This window comes from Pleurodeles waltl, chromosome 12, assembly GCF_031143425.1.
Source record: "Pleurodeles waltl isolate 20211129_DDA chromosome 12, aPleWal1.hap1.20221129, whole genome shotgun sequence".
Lineage (NCBI taxonomy): Eukaryota > Metazoa > Chordata > Amphibia > Caudata > Salamandridae > Pleurodeles > Pleurodeles waltl.
In genome coordinates this window covers 681,962,701-681,977,908 of record NC_090451.1, presented here as the reverse complement: position 1 = coordinate 681,977,908, position 15,208 = coordinate 681,962,701, and the positions used below count along the sequence as shown (strand labels likewise).

The window sequence follows — 15,208 nt, the reverse complement described above, 5'->3', positions numbered from 1 at the left end:
AATTTAGTTTAAATGTGAACTTATTAAAATATTTATGTTTTTGTTTGTTTTGCCCTTATGTATCAATGTGTACTATCTTTAAGTTTATCTTTTATGGCTCCTAGCTGAATACAGAGTTTTATGACTGGCTGACAGCACACAACAGGGCAGAGCTGGTCTTTGCAGGTCCTTGCACCCTATGCCAAAGCTAAGAAGGGTAAAGCAGTGACTAAGGGCCAGATGTATGATTCTGGCCTATTGCGATTCGGTAATTGCATTTTTAGCCTGCCTACCACCAGGGTTTTCGTGGCGTTAGCAACGACACGAAAACGATGGCGGTAGGCCCTACCAGTGACAGGGAATTCCTTCCCTGTCACTGGTAGGAGGCTCACCCACCCCCCCAAACACTCCCCACCCTGCACCCCCATACACGCACACACTGGCAGACACACAACACGCATACACCCACTCACTCACACTGGCGTACACACATTCATTCAAGCATACATCCATCCATTCTCGCACACATCCATACACACATTCACACTGACATGCAGACACGCATTCACATTTCCATTTTTACACGCATTCACACACATGCATACACCCACGCAAACAATACTACCCACACAGACGCATTCACAAACACGCTGACACATTCATACACGCAACCCCCCCAACCCCCACACACACACCCTCTTCCCCTGTCGGAAGCCCAATTTACCTTCCTCCGGCTGGTCTTACATCAGGGAACGGGACGGGGCGCTGCTACCGCCAGCAACGCCCACCAGCAGAACACCTCCAGGCCGTACCAAATGTCATAATACAGCTGGAGGCTGTCTACTGACATGGCGGTGCTGGTGGTAGCCGCTCCACTTTACCACCATCCGCCATTATGGCCACGGCCAGATTTCCACCCTTCTTCAGGTGGAAGTCTGGCTGTGGTCATAATATGGTAGACTGATGGTAGCTGCGGTGGCGGTATTTTGGCGGCTGTCACTGCGGTGGTAGCCGTTTTTTACTGCCAATTTTATAATGAGGGCCTAAATTCCCTGGTTGTGCATGTAGAATTACCCTCCTGAGGACCGCATACTTCTGGCTTAACCCCAACCGGAACCCCCATAGGCACAGTAATAATTTATCAGTCGATTTCTCTGAGGTCAGACGGGGGAGGGGGAATCTATTTCTGGTGGGTATCATGGGAATGGAGCACAACCCTGATCTCTGCTCCAGATAATTAAAACCCCTAACTGTCAACGGGGTGGTGGGCTTATAGAAAAATCCTAGTGGCAAAATCCTAATGCCAGGTCCCATCATAAAAGTTTGCCTGGCAGTGAAAATCAACCTCCCCGCCATATCCGGGGTTCTACAATGAATCACCACACAGTCACTCTCCATGGACTTATTCGTAGAACCAATCCACTCAACTTTCTGCACAAATAGTATATTTCTAGATTCCACAGGGTGAAAAGTTGTGTTTAGGCTCAACCAATGACTAACCTTATTCTGCAGGTTTTGAGTTGTCTAAGCCTGGGGAGACCCAAGAAGGGGAAAACCAGCTAAAACTGCCACATATGGGCTGCACTCAGTCAGCAAATTTAAAAGGGGCAATCTTCTAGTTGGCACATTTCGAGTATCCCAGGTTATTTCTAGGGACCCCCTCTATGGGCTTCCTTGGTTCCCATTTCCCTCCCAACCTCACGGAACAAGGGGCCCCTTATAGTACCTAATGAAGACCCCGCAGCACAAGATTGGGAGGATTGAACATTAGGTAGAGCTGAGGGCAAAACTCTGGAGAAAGGACAACCCCCCTCCCTAAGCTTTGGTTTACTTAAAGCCTCTCCCGCAATGAACTATCCTCACACCTTCTTTCCTCCAGCACAGGGGTCCCATGAGTGGTCACAGCAGGGTCTGGCCTGTTCAAAGTGGAGATCGACGTCTCCAATTTAGATAATCTTTCTAGGACTGGAGCTAGACACTGCTCAACAATGTGTTTAAATTTATCCAGTATATGATCCCACTCCTGGCTGCCACCCGGGGCTCCCACCTTGCTACTAATAAGACCTCTTATCTCCGATTGCTTGGGATAATGCTTCCCTTTTACTGCTGGGGCACTCGCTTTGGTTAATGGGGGTGTCTGGGCTAATGAGTCCTCCAAAAGCTCCCTCCCAACTACTACCTCTCTTGGGTGGGTGTCATCAAGGAGTCCCAAGATTAAAATATCTGGGGACCTTATAGAATGGCGAAGGGAATTTGGGACCATGGAAGGACCCACAAGTGGGCTGCTGCTTGGGCCCTCCCGTGGCTCCATTGATAACCTCCTCTCAGCCAAATCAATTTCTTTTGGAAACACACCCATGGCCTGGGTTAAGAAAGAGTCAATTGTAGATCCCTTTTGAGGCTTTGGGGATACTCCCTTACTTACCTGCAATTTGCTCTTTCCCATATTGTTACCCCAGGCCTTTGGAAACCTCAATACAACTAAATGGAGACAAGAATGGAATTATAAGGAGAACAGGCCCACCTATTTGCTTATACCACACAACATAAAAATTGAAATTGAAAATAGGCGGGAGCCAAAAGCAAGAGGGCAGGATCAGCCCAGCCTCGTACAGCCGCAGATGGGCCCAGGTGAGTTTCTTGCAACGGAAGCACAAGTCTTAATTTATGCACCTTCGGCGCGGCAGAGTGTCATAGGTGGCCTCCTCCCGCCGGTATGCCTGGGAGGTCTGGTCCTGCTTGGCCCGTGACCCCTGAGCCAAGTGCAGAGTGTTCAGTGCAGCTGAAGTGCAAGTCTTAATGTATGCACCTTCGGCGCAGCAGAGCATCATAGGTGGCCTCCTCCTGCTGGTGTGCCTGTGAAGTGTGTTCCTGCTTTTCCCGTGACCCCTGAGCCAAGTGCAGAGTGTCCCACACAGTGGACATGCGAGTCTTAATTTATGCACCTTCAGCGTGGCAAAGCGTCATAGGCGGCCTCCTCCCATCGGTGAGCCTGGAAGGTGTGGTCCTGCTTGGCCCGTGACCCCTGAGCTAAGTGCAGAGTGTTCAGCGCAGTGGAAACGCGAGTCTTAATTTATGCGCCTTCGGGCACAGCAGAGCATCATAGGTGGCCTCCTCCCGCCGGTGTGCCTGCGAGATGTGGTCCTGCTTTTCCCGTGACCCCTGAGCCAAGTGCAGAGTGTCCCACAAAGCAGACGTGCGAGTCTTAATTTATGCACCTTCGGTGCAGGAAAGCGTCATAGGCGGCCTCCTCCCATCGGTGTGCCTGGAAGGTGTGGTCCTGCTTGGCCTGTGACCCCTGAGCCAAGTGCAGAGTGTTCAGCGCAGTGGAAATGCAAGTCTTAATTTATGCGCCTTCGGGCGCAGCAGAGCATCATAGGTGGCCTCCTCCCGCCGGTGTGCCTGCGGGATGTGGTCCTGCTTTTCCCGTGACCCCTGAGCCAAGGCCAGTATGTCCCGCACAGCGGAAGCGCGAGTCTTAATTTATGCACCTTCGGGTGCAGCAGAGCATCATAGGCAGCTTCCTCCCGCCAGTGTGCCTGCGAGGTGTGGTCCTGCTTTTCCCGTGACCCCTGAGCCAAGTGCAGAGTGTTCCGTGCAGCGGAAGTGTGAGTTTCAATTTATGCGCCTTCGGGGGTGGCAGAGCATTGTAGGTGGCCTCCTCCCGCCGGTGTGCCTCGGAGTTGTGGTCCTGCTTCGGCTCATGAACCCTGAGCCAAGTGTAGAGTGTTCATAAAGGGTTATTTTGCCAGGTTTGCCTGCCACTTTAAACTCTTCAGGGGTCAGGCTACACAGGTAGGCCTGAAGCTATGTTTTCTTTGTCAGCTTAGTGAATGGCACAGTAAGTGTAGCAGTCCACAGTTGACATTTAACTTTCCATAATATTGGTTCTCTCGTAGGGGATTTCCATGTATAGTCATAAGCACTGAATAGTTCCGCGCGCCTGCGGGGACCCCGGAGCACTGTTGTGTAGTATATTCTTAAGTGCAATCATCAGCTCCTTGACAAAAAGGTCTGTGAAAAACACTTAAGAATAACAATGTGCAGCCTATGTGAACAGCTACACAGGCCAAATTGTTAGAAGAAAAAAACAGTTGTAGTGTAAATTTCACGTTTAAACCTCTATTTATTCTATAAATACATAAATAAATACATTCTCATATTTTATTTACACCTCTCATGAGAATAAAACAATGTAGGGCAGTGTAGCCCATAGGCTGCCATTATACAGAATGAAAATAGAACTGTGCCTTTAAGAAAGTAAAGTCTTCCTGTTTCCCATCATGCACAGCAAAAGGCAGTTGCCTCAGTTCTTTTTTCCGGCTCCTTTCTGACAGGACCCTGAAGCATTGAGCTCTACCTCACAAAATCCTTTTGTGACAGAAATTCATTTAAAATCTTTTGAATTTCATTTTCACTCGACGTTTTTAACATTGAGTGATAATTTTCTGTTTTTTTCTGTTAGATTCTGACAGAATTTTGAGGTTTTTCTACTTCAGAAATGCCTTCACTGTTTGACAAATGTCCTTCTTGTGGCAGAAAAAAGGCCAAAACAGATCCACATCGGGTCTGCATAATTTGCCTTCCATCCAGCCACAAACCGGAGTCGTGTGACATCTGCAAAACCTTCTCCAGAAGGACCCTTCGTGACAGGGAGAAGATCCGACTCCAGGCGAAAGAGGACAGGAGGAAAAGTGGTCATTCTACCACAGAGCGAGGAGAAGGTCAGTCTTCTACCAGGGCTCACACTGGTTCCTCTATAACTCCGACCAGACCGGCTCAAAAACGGCACAGGTCTCCGACGACGTCGAGGGCATCGACGTCGAGGCAAGGAACGGCGCCAACATGCTCGCCGTCGAGGAGTGGTTCGCCGGCGAGAAAGAGACATCGCTCGCCGTCGACGACGATTTCGCCGTCGAGACGGCGTGGACTTTCGCCGTCGAGATCTGGGTCACCGTCGACACGGCGAGGACGTTCCACGTCGAGGAGATCTGAATCCGGTTCGCCGTCGAAACGGCGAGATCGATCAACGTCGAGGGGTGCTCGACGTCGTAGACGTTCACCGTCATCACGGCGACGTCGAGGGTCGTCGTCGAGAGATTCTCAACGGCGAGAAGAATCGACGGCGAAGGACACTCGCCGTCACCGTACTTCGACGTCGAGGAGTGTGTCGACGTCGAGACAATCAAAAAGACCTAGGAGGGTTTATACAACCTCAGAATCCTCGGCTTCAATCATCCTCCTTCCAGCGTCTCCACAACTCTCTCCTCGACAATCACCATTGCCACAGACGCCGGTAACACCTACGGCGCCTCTTCCGGCTCCGCCTGCAGAGTCTGTTTTGAGGACTCCAACGCGGTCTGTAAGACGTTCGGGACATTCCTCTAGACGCTCTTCTTCCTCTCGGCACCGTCATGACCCACAGAGATCTCAGCATTCACATCACAGGCGTTCTTCTTCGTCTACACGGGACTACTCTCCAACCCTATCGGACTCACCGTCCCCGAGAGTGTCCCCCATAGATGATGTGAATACGTTCCAGGAGGTCTTAGTACGAGGGGCAACCAAGCTGAACATCCCGCTGGCGGTACCTGCCCCATCGACGTCAGTGATCTTCGAGACCTTGCATCACAGGACATCTTCCAGACCTTTGCTTCCACTGGTTCCAGGTCTCCTTGAACCAGCAATGGATATTTTCCTTGCACCGGCCGCAACAAAGTCTGCTCCTTCCAGACTTATTAAAAAATATCGTCCACCAGAACAAGATCCTCTATTCTTGAGGTCGGACCCAGTTCCTGATTCGGTGGTCATAGTAGCGGCAAAGAAACTGCATTCAACCTCACCATCTTCTTCTTCACCTCCAGATAAAGAGAGCAGAAAGATAGATGCTGCAGGACGAAAAGTATGCTCTACTGCAGCCGTCACGATGAAGGCAGCCAGCGCTACTGCGTTATTAGGGCGGTACGATCGTGCCCTCTGGGACTCTTTAATACAGTTTGCGGAACATCTTCCTAAGGATAAAAGGGAAGATTTCCTGGAGGTCGTGGGTGAGGGAGCCATGGTGTCTAACCAAATTATAAGTGCTGCAGCTGACTCTTCGGTGCTATCCGCACACAATTATGCACACGGGATAGCGCTCAGAAGGCATGCATGGTTGAGACTTACATCTCTCAAACCTGAAGCGCAGCAGAGAATACAAAACCTGCCTTTCTCGGGCTCCACCTTGTTCGGTTCTCATGCCGATGACGAGATGGCTAGAATGAAAGCTGAACTAGATACCTTGAAAGCGGTAGGGATGGAAAGACCGAAAGAACAAAGAAAGGTTTTCCGGCCATATCAACGACGACTTTTCACCCACCGGTATCAGTCGCCACACTGGATGTCTTCGCGCCCCCAGCAGCAGCAACAACAGCAGTATCAAAGGGGTTTCTCTACTCAGCGAAGGTCGACAAGGGGTCGTTCAACACCTCAAACTCAGGCAACTCGACAGGCTCCCACGTCTAAGCCCTGAATCTTTGCTTCCCCCTCCTCCGTTATCCACTCCGGTAGGGGGAAGTATCTCAAATCATCTGGACGAGTGGCTACGCATCACAACAGACGCCTGGGTATTGAATATTGTGAGACATGGTTACGCTCTCAGATTCACCAGTCCTCCACCATCTGTTCCACCCAAAACAGCCAACCGCCATCTCGAAGCTCTACAGTTAGAGGTCAATATCCTATTGCAAAAAAGAGCCATAGAACCCGTTCCCATCAGCCAGCAAGGGAAGGGGATTTATTCGAGATATTTCCTTGTACCGAAAAAAGGCAAACAAGAGTTTCGTCCCATCTTAGATCTGAGGACAGCAAACAAATGGATTCGCAAAGAAAAATTCAGGATGTTAGCCTTACACCAAATTTATCCACATCTACGTCAGGGCGACTGGCTATGTGCGATAGATCTTTGCGACGCTTACTTTCACATCCCAGTAACCAAGAAACATCGAAAATTCCTAAGGTTCACTGTCGGAAAACGCCATTACCAATTTGCAGTTCTACCTTTCGGCCTAAAATCAGCGCCAAGAACTTTTTCCAAATGCATGGCGGTAGTAGCCGCCCATTTGAGGAAACAGCGAATATTCGTCTACCCCTATCTAGACGATTGGCTCATAAAGGCCTCCAGTTGTCTCGAGACACAGCAACATTTCGAATGGACTCTACAACTGCTGCAAAAACTTGGTCTTCAAGTCAATCTCCTGAAATCTACAGCAACACCTGTTCAGAGGTTGCATTACTTAGGGGCCATTGTAGATACCAGGCTAGGAAAGGTGTTTCCTTCGGAGGAACGACGGTTATCGATTCTCCAGAAGTGCAAACAACTGCAGGAAAGACCTCAAGCCACTGCAAGAATAATAGCTTCTCTACTGGGCTCGATGGCGTCTTGTATCCATCTGGTTCCCAATGCTCGCCTCCATATGAGACCATTGCAGGAAAACCTGGAGGATCAGTGGTGTCAACTGAGGGACGATTGGGAGAACAAAGTCCTTCTTTCTCCTCACACCCTACAATCCCTCAAGTGGTGGTGTTTACCCAGCAATCTCTTGGTGGGGATTCCGTTCCAACAACGGCCCCCATCTCAAACCATCGTAACAGATGCGTCACTGATCGGATGGGGGGCGCACATGGAACATCTTCGAGTCCAAGGCGAGTGGTCACAGAGAGAGAGTCTCTATCACATCAACCTGCTGGAACTTCGCGCAGTCCACCTTGCGCTCAAAGCCTTCCTTCCCTCTCTGAGAACGGAAACTCTCCTTCTCCAGACAGACAACGTGGCCACTATGTACTACGTGAACAAACAAGGAGGCACCAGGTCCAGAATTTTATCCAGAGAGGCTCAGACAATCTGGCATTGGCTTCTAGCCAGGAACCTGTCACTAGTGGCAACTCACCTGCCCGGCATCCAGAATGTTCAAGCGGATGCCCTCAGTCGGGTAATGGACGAGAACCACGAATGGGTACTACACGACGACGTCGTTCATTCCATTTTCGCACTCTGGGGTACCCCCTCTACAGACCTATTCGCAACCCCAGAAAACAAAAAATGCCAAAACTTCGCCTCCAGATATTACCATCCAGGGACACTGGGGAATGCCCTGTGGATAAGCTGGTCAGGAGCATTTCTTTACGCCTTTCCACCGCTTCCCCTGATTCCGGCGGTCCTCCAGAAGCTGTCCAATGTTCAGACCAAAATGATCCTAATTGCTCCGGAGTGGCCACGCCAGTGGTGGTTCCCAGACCTTCTTCACCGGTCACTCAAACCACACATCAGGCTACCATATCGTCCGGACCTTCTCACGAAGTTCAGAGGGCAGATATCTCATCCCAACCCCTCATCGTTGAGTTTGGCAGCATGGCTCCTGAGCTAGTGCAATATGGACACTTGAACCTACCTCAGGATTGTATGGAAATTCTGAAGGAAGCAAAGCGCCCTTCCACACGATCAGCCTATGCAAGCAAGTGGAAGAGATTCTGCATTTGGTGTTTACACAACAACATTGACCCGGTTTCCTGTGGAGAACAATCTATCCTGCCATACTTGTTAAGTTTGGCAAAATCGGGCTTACAACTGTCGTCAATAAAAGTTCACTTGGCGGCTGTCACAGCATACAGAAAGAGTCCTTCACAAACTTCCTTTTTTCGGATTCCGATTATTAAGGATTTCCTAGAAGGTTTAAAGAAGGTTTTTCCCCCCATTAGAAAGCCTTCTCCTCCATGGGAACTGAACGTTGTCTTATCACGTCTGATGCTGCCGCCATTCGAGCCAATACATAAGGCATCGCTGCAACATCTCACATGGAAAGCTGCTTTTCTGGTGGCAATCACTTCAGCGCGTAGGGTCAGCGAAATCCAGGCCCTTTGCGCTCAGGAACCCTACACGGTTTTTCATTCTGCAAAAGTGGTAATGAGAACTCATCCAAAATTTTTACCTAAGGTAGTCTCCGACTTCCATGTGAACCAAACAATTTCATTACCGACTTTCTTTCAGAATCCAGCTACTCCTGCTGAGAGAACTCTGCATTCTCTGGATGTAAAGAGAGTCTTGAAATTTTACTTGGACAGGACAAAAAGCTTACGAAAATCACAACAGCTTTTTATTAACTATGGCCCAATCAGAACAGGTTTGGGTACATCTAAACAATCTTTATCCAGGTGGATTGTTTCATGTATAATGTTATGTTATCAGTTAGCAAACAAATCCCTTGGTGGTAGGCCAAAAGCCCACTCTACCAGAGGGAAAGCAGCTACTGTAGCCTTGATGAGAAATGTCCCTTTGGCAGAAATATGCAAGGCTGCCACTTGGAGGTCGGTCCATACCTTTACTAAGCATTACTGCCTTGATACAGACGCTAGGGCAGATGCTCAGGTTGGGCAGGCTTTGCTCAAGAATTTGTTTGCATGATTCATGTTTTTCTCAGTATTCTTATGTCTACTCCACCGCGGTTATGGGGATGGGCTTGCTACTCTATTCAGTGCTTATGACTATACATGGAAATCCCCTACGAGAGAAGAAATGGTTTCTTACCTGTAACTCCAGTTCTCTCGTAGGGGTATTTCCATGATAGTCATAAGCAACCCTCCCTCCTCCCCGGTGGAGTTGACATAGAACATGAATATTATGGAGGTTGGTACTCCAACAAATGTTTTGTTTTTTCTTCATGTCAGGTTAATAGCCTCCAAAAAAGAACTGAGGCAACTGCCTTTTGCTGTGCATGATGGGAAACAGGAAGACTTTACTTTCTTAAAGGCACAGTTCTATTTTCATTCTGTATAATGGCAGCCTATGGGCTACACTGCCCTACATTGTTTTATTCTCATGAGAGGTGTAAATAAAATATGAGAATGTATTTATTTATGTATTTATAGAATAAATAGAGGTTTAAACGTGAAATTTACACTACAACTGTTTTTTTCTTCTAACAATTTGGCCTGTGTAGCTGTTCACATAGGCTGCACATTGTTATTCTTAAGTGTTTTTCACAGACCTTTTTGTCAAGGAGCTGATGATTGCACTTAAGAATATACTACACAACAGTGCTCCGGGGTCCCCGCAGGCGCGCGGAACTATTCAGTGCTTATGACTATCATGGAAATACCCCTACGAGAGAACTGGAGTTACAGGTAAGAAACCATTTCTTATTGTGTATTTTTCTGCACCATATACTATGGCTTAACTGTAAAAATAATTGTCAGTTGGGAAGTAGCAGATTTAACCATGTTTCAGGGGTCAGAGTACACGCACTAGGACTTGGACAGCACAACACAATGTCAGAGTTCAAAACCGATTGATGTCATTCAGTAAAAAATGCGAATACCACTTAGGAGAATAAGCAACCTTTCACCAGGTCATTGTAATGTTCAAATGGAAAAGACTCTGAATATGGTATGGGCAAGGTTCATCAACCCCGTAATGTGCCAAGACGACATTATATTGATCATCCTCCATCTTTGGTGTGGCCTACAAGTCTACTTGCTTGTCAGCCATCTTTTCGTTTTAGAAGAGTCCCTCTCTAACTTCTTTCTTCACTTGTACAAATGATCAAGGATTTTTGGGAAAGCCTTAAAAAGTTAATTTCACATATCAAGAAACGTGTTTCCTTATGGAAGTAAAACATTGAAATTTCTAAGCTGATGGACCCTCCATTTAAGCCCATGCCTAAGGCCAAGCCACAGCATCTCACACTTAAAGTTGTGTTCCTAGTAAGCACTCTAATTGCACGTGAGGCTAGTTAGATGGAGGCCTATGCTTTCATGAGACCTGTATAATATTCCATGGTAAAAGTGTTGTTCTTGAGATTTTTCTTAGATTTCGATGCAAATAATATAGCCTGTGGTCCTCTTTTTAAAAATAGATTTTTACTATCAGCAAGATTGCTTTATATCCTAGATGTGAAAAGGTCCTTATGCATTAATTTCACAAAATTAAGAGATTATGGGCCTCATTCAGACCCTGCCGGTCTATGACCGCCAGGGTGGAGGCCGGCTGAAGCACCGCCAACAGGCTGGCGGTGCTTCATTTCGTTTCACAGCCGCTGTCGCCCAGCCGGGTCCGGCAGTTTTCCGCCGGATTTCCCCCGGCTGGGGGAAATCCTCCATGGCCATGGGGATTTCGACCCCCTTCCCGCCATCCTGTTCCTGGGGGTTTTTACCGCCAGGAACAGGATGGCGGGAACGGGTGTCGTGGGGCCCCTGGGGGCCCCACAAGGATTTTCACTGTCTGCATTGCAGACAGTGAAAATCACGACGGGTGCAACTGCACCCGTCGCACCCCTGCAACTCCATTTGGAGCCGGCTTCATTGTTGCAGGGCCTTTCCCGCTGGGCCGGCGGGCGATCTTTTGGCGGTCCCCCGCCGGCCCAGCAGGAAAGTTGAAATGACCCCTGCGGTCTTTTGACCGCAGAGCGGTCTTTCAACGGGGTAACTTTGGCGGGCGGCATCCGCCGCCCGCCAAAGTCAGAATGACCCCCTATGAGCTGTAAGTAGCCATTCATCATTATGGTCCCTCCCAGGATCCCAATCCTCCGGCTGTATGACAACCTGTAGTATATTTGCTACAAAGAGATAAATAACTCCCTTTATGAAACACATAGCTCATTCTACAACAGGGAAAAAACTCCTACAGCCATTCTAAATGTGAGTCTACAGATGTGCACGTCTGTGCTGCCTAGACTGTGATCGCAGAACAGATGCATGTGTGGAAAAAACCTCTCTATGAAAAGCATGTTAGTTTAGTTGGTGCTTCTTTGGCTGTTCTGCAGAAATGAGCTTTCTGTTTATTTTCCATTTTCTCACCTCACATCCACTACTTAACTCTAGCTTGCTATACCATTATTAAATATTGAGACACTTTCTCCATTGTGAACTTAACTCACTTGAACTCTATTATTGTCCATGATTACCTTCCTGTATTTCGCTTTTGCTGATGTTTTTATTTCAGTTCTCTCTCAATGAGAGGTCGTTTGCCTTTTTCTCTATCTCTTTATTGAAATCTAGGCTCTTGACTCTTAATTTGGCCTACTGCACCTTAAACGTTTCTTCAATACTGCATCTGTTACCTGTCTGCTTTGATTTATGCCCACAGGAGAGTGATGATGAACTTTTGGGACTCTCTGACCAAGATGACTTCAGGGAAAAGTCAGATAGTTGTGACAGTGACTTTGGGGGCAGCGGAAAGAAGAAAAAGCGGAAACACAAAGAGAAGAAAGAAAAGAAAGCAAAACGGAGGAAAAAGACTGACAACGGGGTGCAAAAGCCCAAGGTACAATTTTATATTTCTCCTCAACGTCGTATGAAAACACCCATCCCTCAGACTCTAAATCTGGTCCTGTGTATCCTTTAAGGAATTTTCTCTCTCTCTCTCTCTTTCTCTCTCACTCTTGCCGTCCCTCATTTAGCTTGCTGTAGTTATCATTCCCATGCGTCACAATGATGAAAAAAGGATGTTTTTCTGTGAAGATGTACTTTTACTGCATTGTTTTTTACTTCCTTAAGTTTGTGCATTATTATGCTGTGTCTGTGTCTATAAGTCAGGATAATCACTTTTTCTGAATAGCTATTTTAAGCCCAGCACCCTTTTTCAGGGATTTTATAAATACATTAAGTACCTACTAGGACAACTTTGAGTCTGTTTCTCACGTAAACAAGCATCTCACCATTAATGGCATGTCTCACTTAACTCCATTTCATATGCAATGAAATCAGTCATTACATATGGGTTGTTGGATCAATAATGATGAAGCTTTTGAATGGCTTTACTGTAGCATGCCGGAACCCCCAAAACATTCAGCAGGTACCTAGCTGTAGCTTACTGAATATTGAGGATTCCGGAATTCTTCACCATGAATAATGGAATCATCATTGCTATAACGTCTCCTCTTATTTATGGTAGCCCTAAACATTTTTTTTAACAAAATCCAATGAGAGTTAAGTATTTAGGTTCTAAAAAGTAAACAGAAAAGCCCTTTGTAATTCTCTTGAAGGGAAACATAAAGCTGGAAACAGTGACACATAACAAGCACTGTAAGAAAGTGCCTCTTTTTTGCATGGTCACTCCTATTTATTTTGTGGACTGATCCTGCTAGTTTGTTGACTCTGTGCTGGAACACTGCTAACTAGGCTCCAGTGCATGTGCCCCGACCCCTAAAACATGTTGAAATTGGATAATACCTAATTGGCGCATTTAACTTTCCTATAAGTTCATATTATATGGTGCCCAAAATATGCCCATGAAAAGTTAAATGCCACCTATGGAATACAGAACTAATGTGCCCTTTACTAGTGTGGCCAGGCAAACATGACGTCAGGCTTACCATTGTAGCCTATCAGGTGTAGTTTAAATCCTGCAGCCTGACCTGTCAAAATAACCCTTTTTGACTGGAGAAAACATTCCTTTTAAGTATTTGTCACATCTACCTGGACCTTGCAGCCCACAAGGTGGGGAACAAAGGCCCTCATTTCGACCTCAGCGATCTTTTTTAAAGACCGCTGAGGTACCGCCGTGCTGAAGACCGCCAGTGCAGGCGGTTTTCCACGCAGCGTATTATGACTGCTGGCAGCCCTTTGTCCTTTTTCAGACAGAGAGCAGCCAGCAGCCATACTGGCTGTCGGCGGGGAAGTGGAGGCTGCTCCACCTCCACCGCCCCGTCATCAGAACACCGCCCACCGAATCACTTCCCATGAATCGGTGTGGCGGTGTTTTGGTGACGAGGAGCCGGCGGCAGAGCAGCCCCCATGGATCCCATCCCCTCCCGGAGGATCAACGGACATGATATGTTGATCGTCCGTTAGGGAAGGGGGATGGGGGGTGTTGTGTGCGTGCATGGGGGTGTGCATGTGAGTATGTAGAGGAGGTGTGTGAGTGCGTGTATGCATGCAGGGGGTGTGTTGTGTGTATGGGAAATGTGTGTGGGTCGGTCTGTGTGCATGTCTGTTTGTATGTGTGCGGGTATGTGTTGTAGTGTGTGTGCGTGTAGGGGTGTGTGAATGTGCATGTTGGGGATGGGGTGGGGAGGGGGTGTGTGTATGTGCATGTTGGGGGTGGGGGTGGGGAAGGGGGGTCTTGCCACCTTTGGGGGCTGGCAAGGGGGTGGAGGGTGTGGGGGGAGGACTCAGAGTGGGGGAGACCCCTATCAGTGCCAGGGAAGGAATTCCCTGTCACTGATAGTGCCTACCGCCATGGATTTCGTGGCGGTTCCAAACCACCCAAAATCCATGGCGGTATGCAGGGTCCTGATATCGCCGGCGAAGTCTCCAGCCCAGCAGTCGTCACCCCCTGGCGGTCGGAGTGGAGAAGTGGCGGATGACCATGGCGATAACCGCCATGGTCATAATTCCATTTTTTTTCCACCGGCCTGTTGGCGGTTTTACCGCCACTTCTCCCCTGTCCGCCAGGGTCGTAATGAGGACCATAGTATTTAAAAGTAGGAAATGTAGAAATGTAATGTTAACATGTCCTTAACATGATTAACCCCCCCCCACACACACACACACACACACACACAAAAGCTATTTTTACTGTAGCAACTGGCTGGCCCATAGAGAAATACTGGGAGATAATATTAAATATTATTTTGGCTATCTCTGGATTAGGAGCAGCTAGAAATATGATTAAACCACTATTTTAACATTTACTCAAAGTCCAAGTCATGAAGCTGGAGTGTTTAGAAAGTTACCTTTTGCCAACCTGTAGCTCTAGGAGGATAAGTTGCCTTAGCTCTCCGGCTGTAGCCCAGTGAGTGCTTAGTCTTGATGAGGTGTGAAAATGGCTTCCACAGCTGACACAATGATTTGGACGTTGCAAGGTGTTTTTTTTCTTCCCCTGTTAATAAGACCATTTGGCGTTTACCCAGGAACTAAATTTAAATCAAAGGTGCCTTACCTGTCCCAAGCAACTGTTGGGTGACTGCCCAAATGTCTCCAACTAGTGTCCTCCCAGTCAAACCGCTGTCGGCTTCCCATCATGCCTAGGTTCGGTCTACTGTAACTATTGACGCCTTCACTCTTTTTGGCAAAATCTTTGCTTACAAACTTACCATACATTCCCGGGATGGCTACTTCAACACAGACTCCTTCTTTCCCTCTGGCGCACAACTACACAATTCCGTCATTGACACCATGATTGGTGCCACAAATTATGCCACTGACACCTCTACCAGAACTGCGCCTGGAGCCACTGGTGCCACCTCCCCCTCTC

At 47.8% G+C, this 15,208-nt stretch overlaps 1 protein-coding gene across 10 annotated transcripts in view; it reads left to right on the top strand.

The window, feature by feature from the left end:
• The window catches only part of CHD3 (chromodomain helicase DNA binding protein 3), a 1,503,198-nt gene that overhangs the window by 109,752 nt on the left and 1,378,238 nt on the right, over positions 1–15,208 (top strand). For all 10 annotated transcript variants that reach the window (XM_069218663.1, XM_069218665.1, XM_069218664.1 and 7 more), the window contains exon 3: positions 12,098–12,274. In XM_069218663.1, the coding sequence (XP_069074764.1) occupies positions 12,098–12,274 (177 nt within the window). The remainder of the gene's footprint in view (positions 1–12,097; positions 12,275–15,208) is intronic.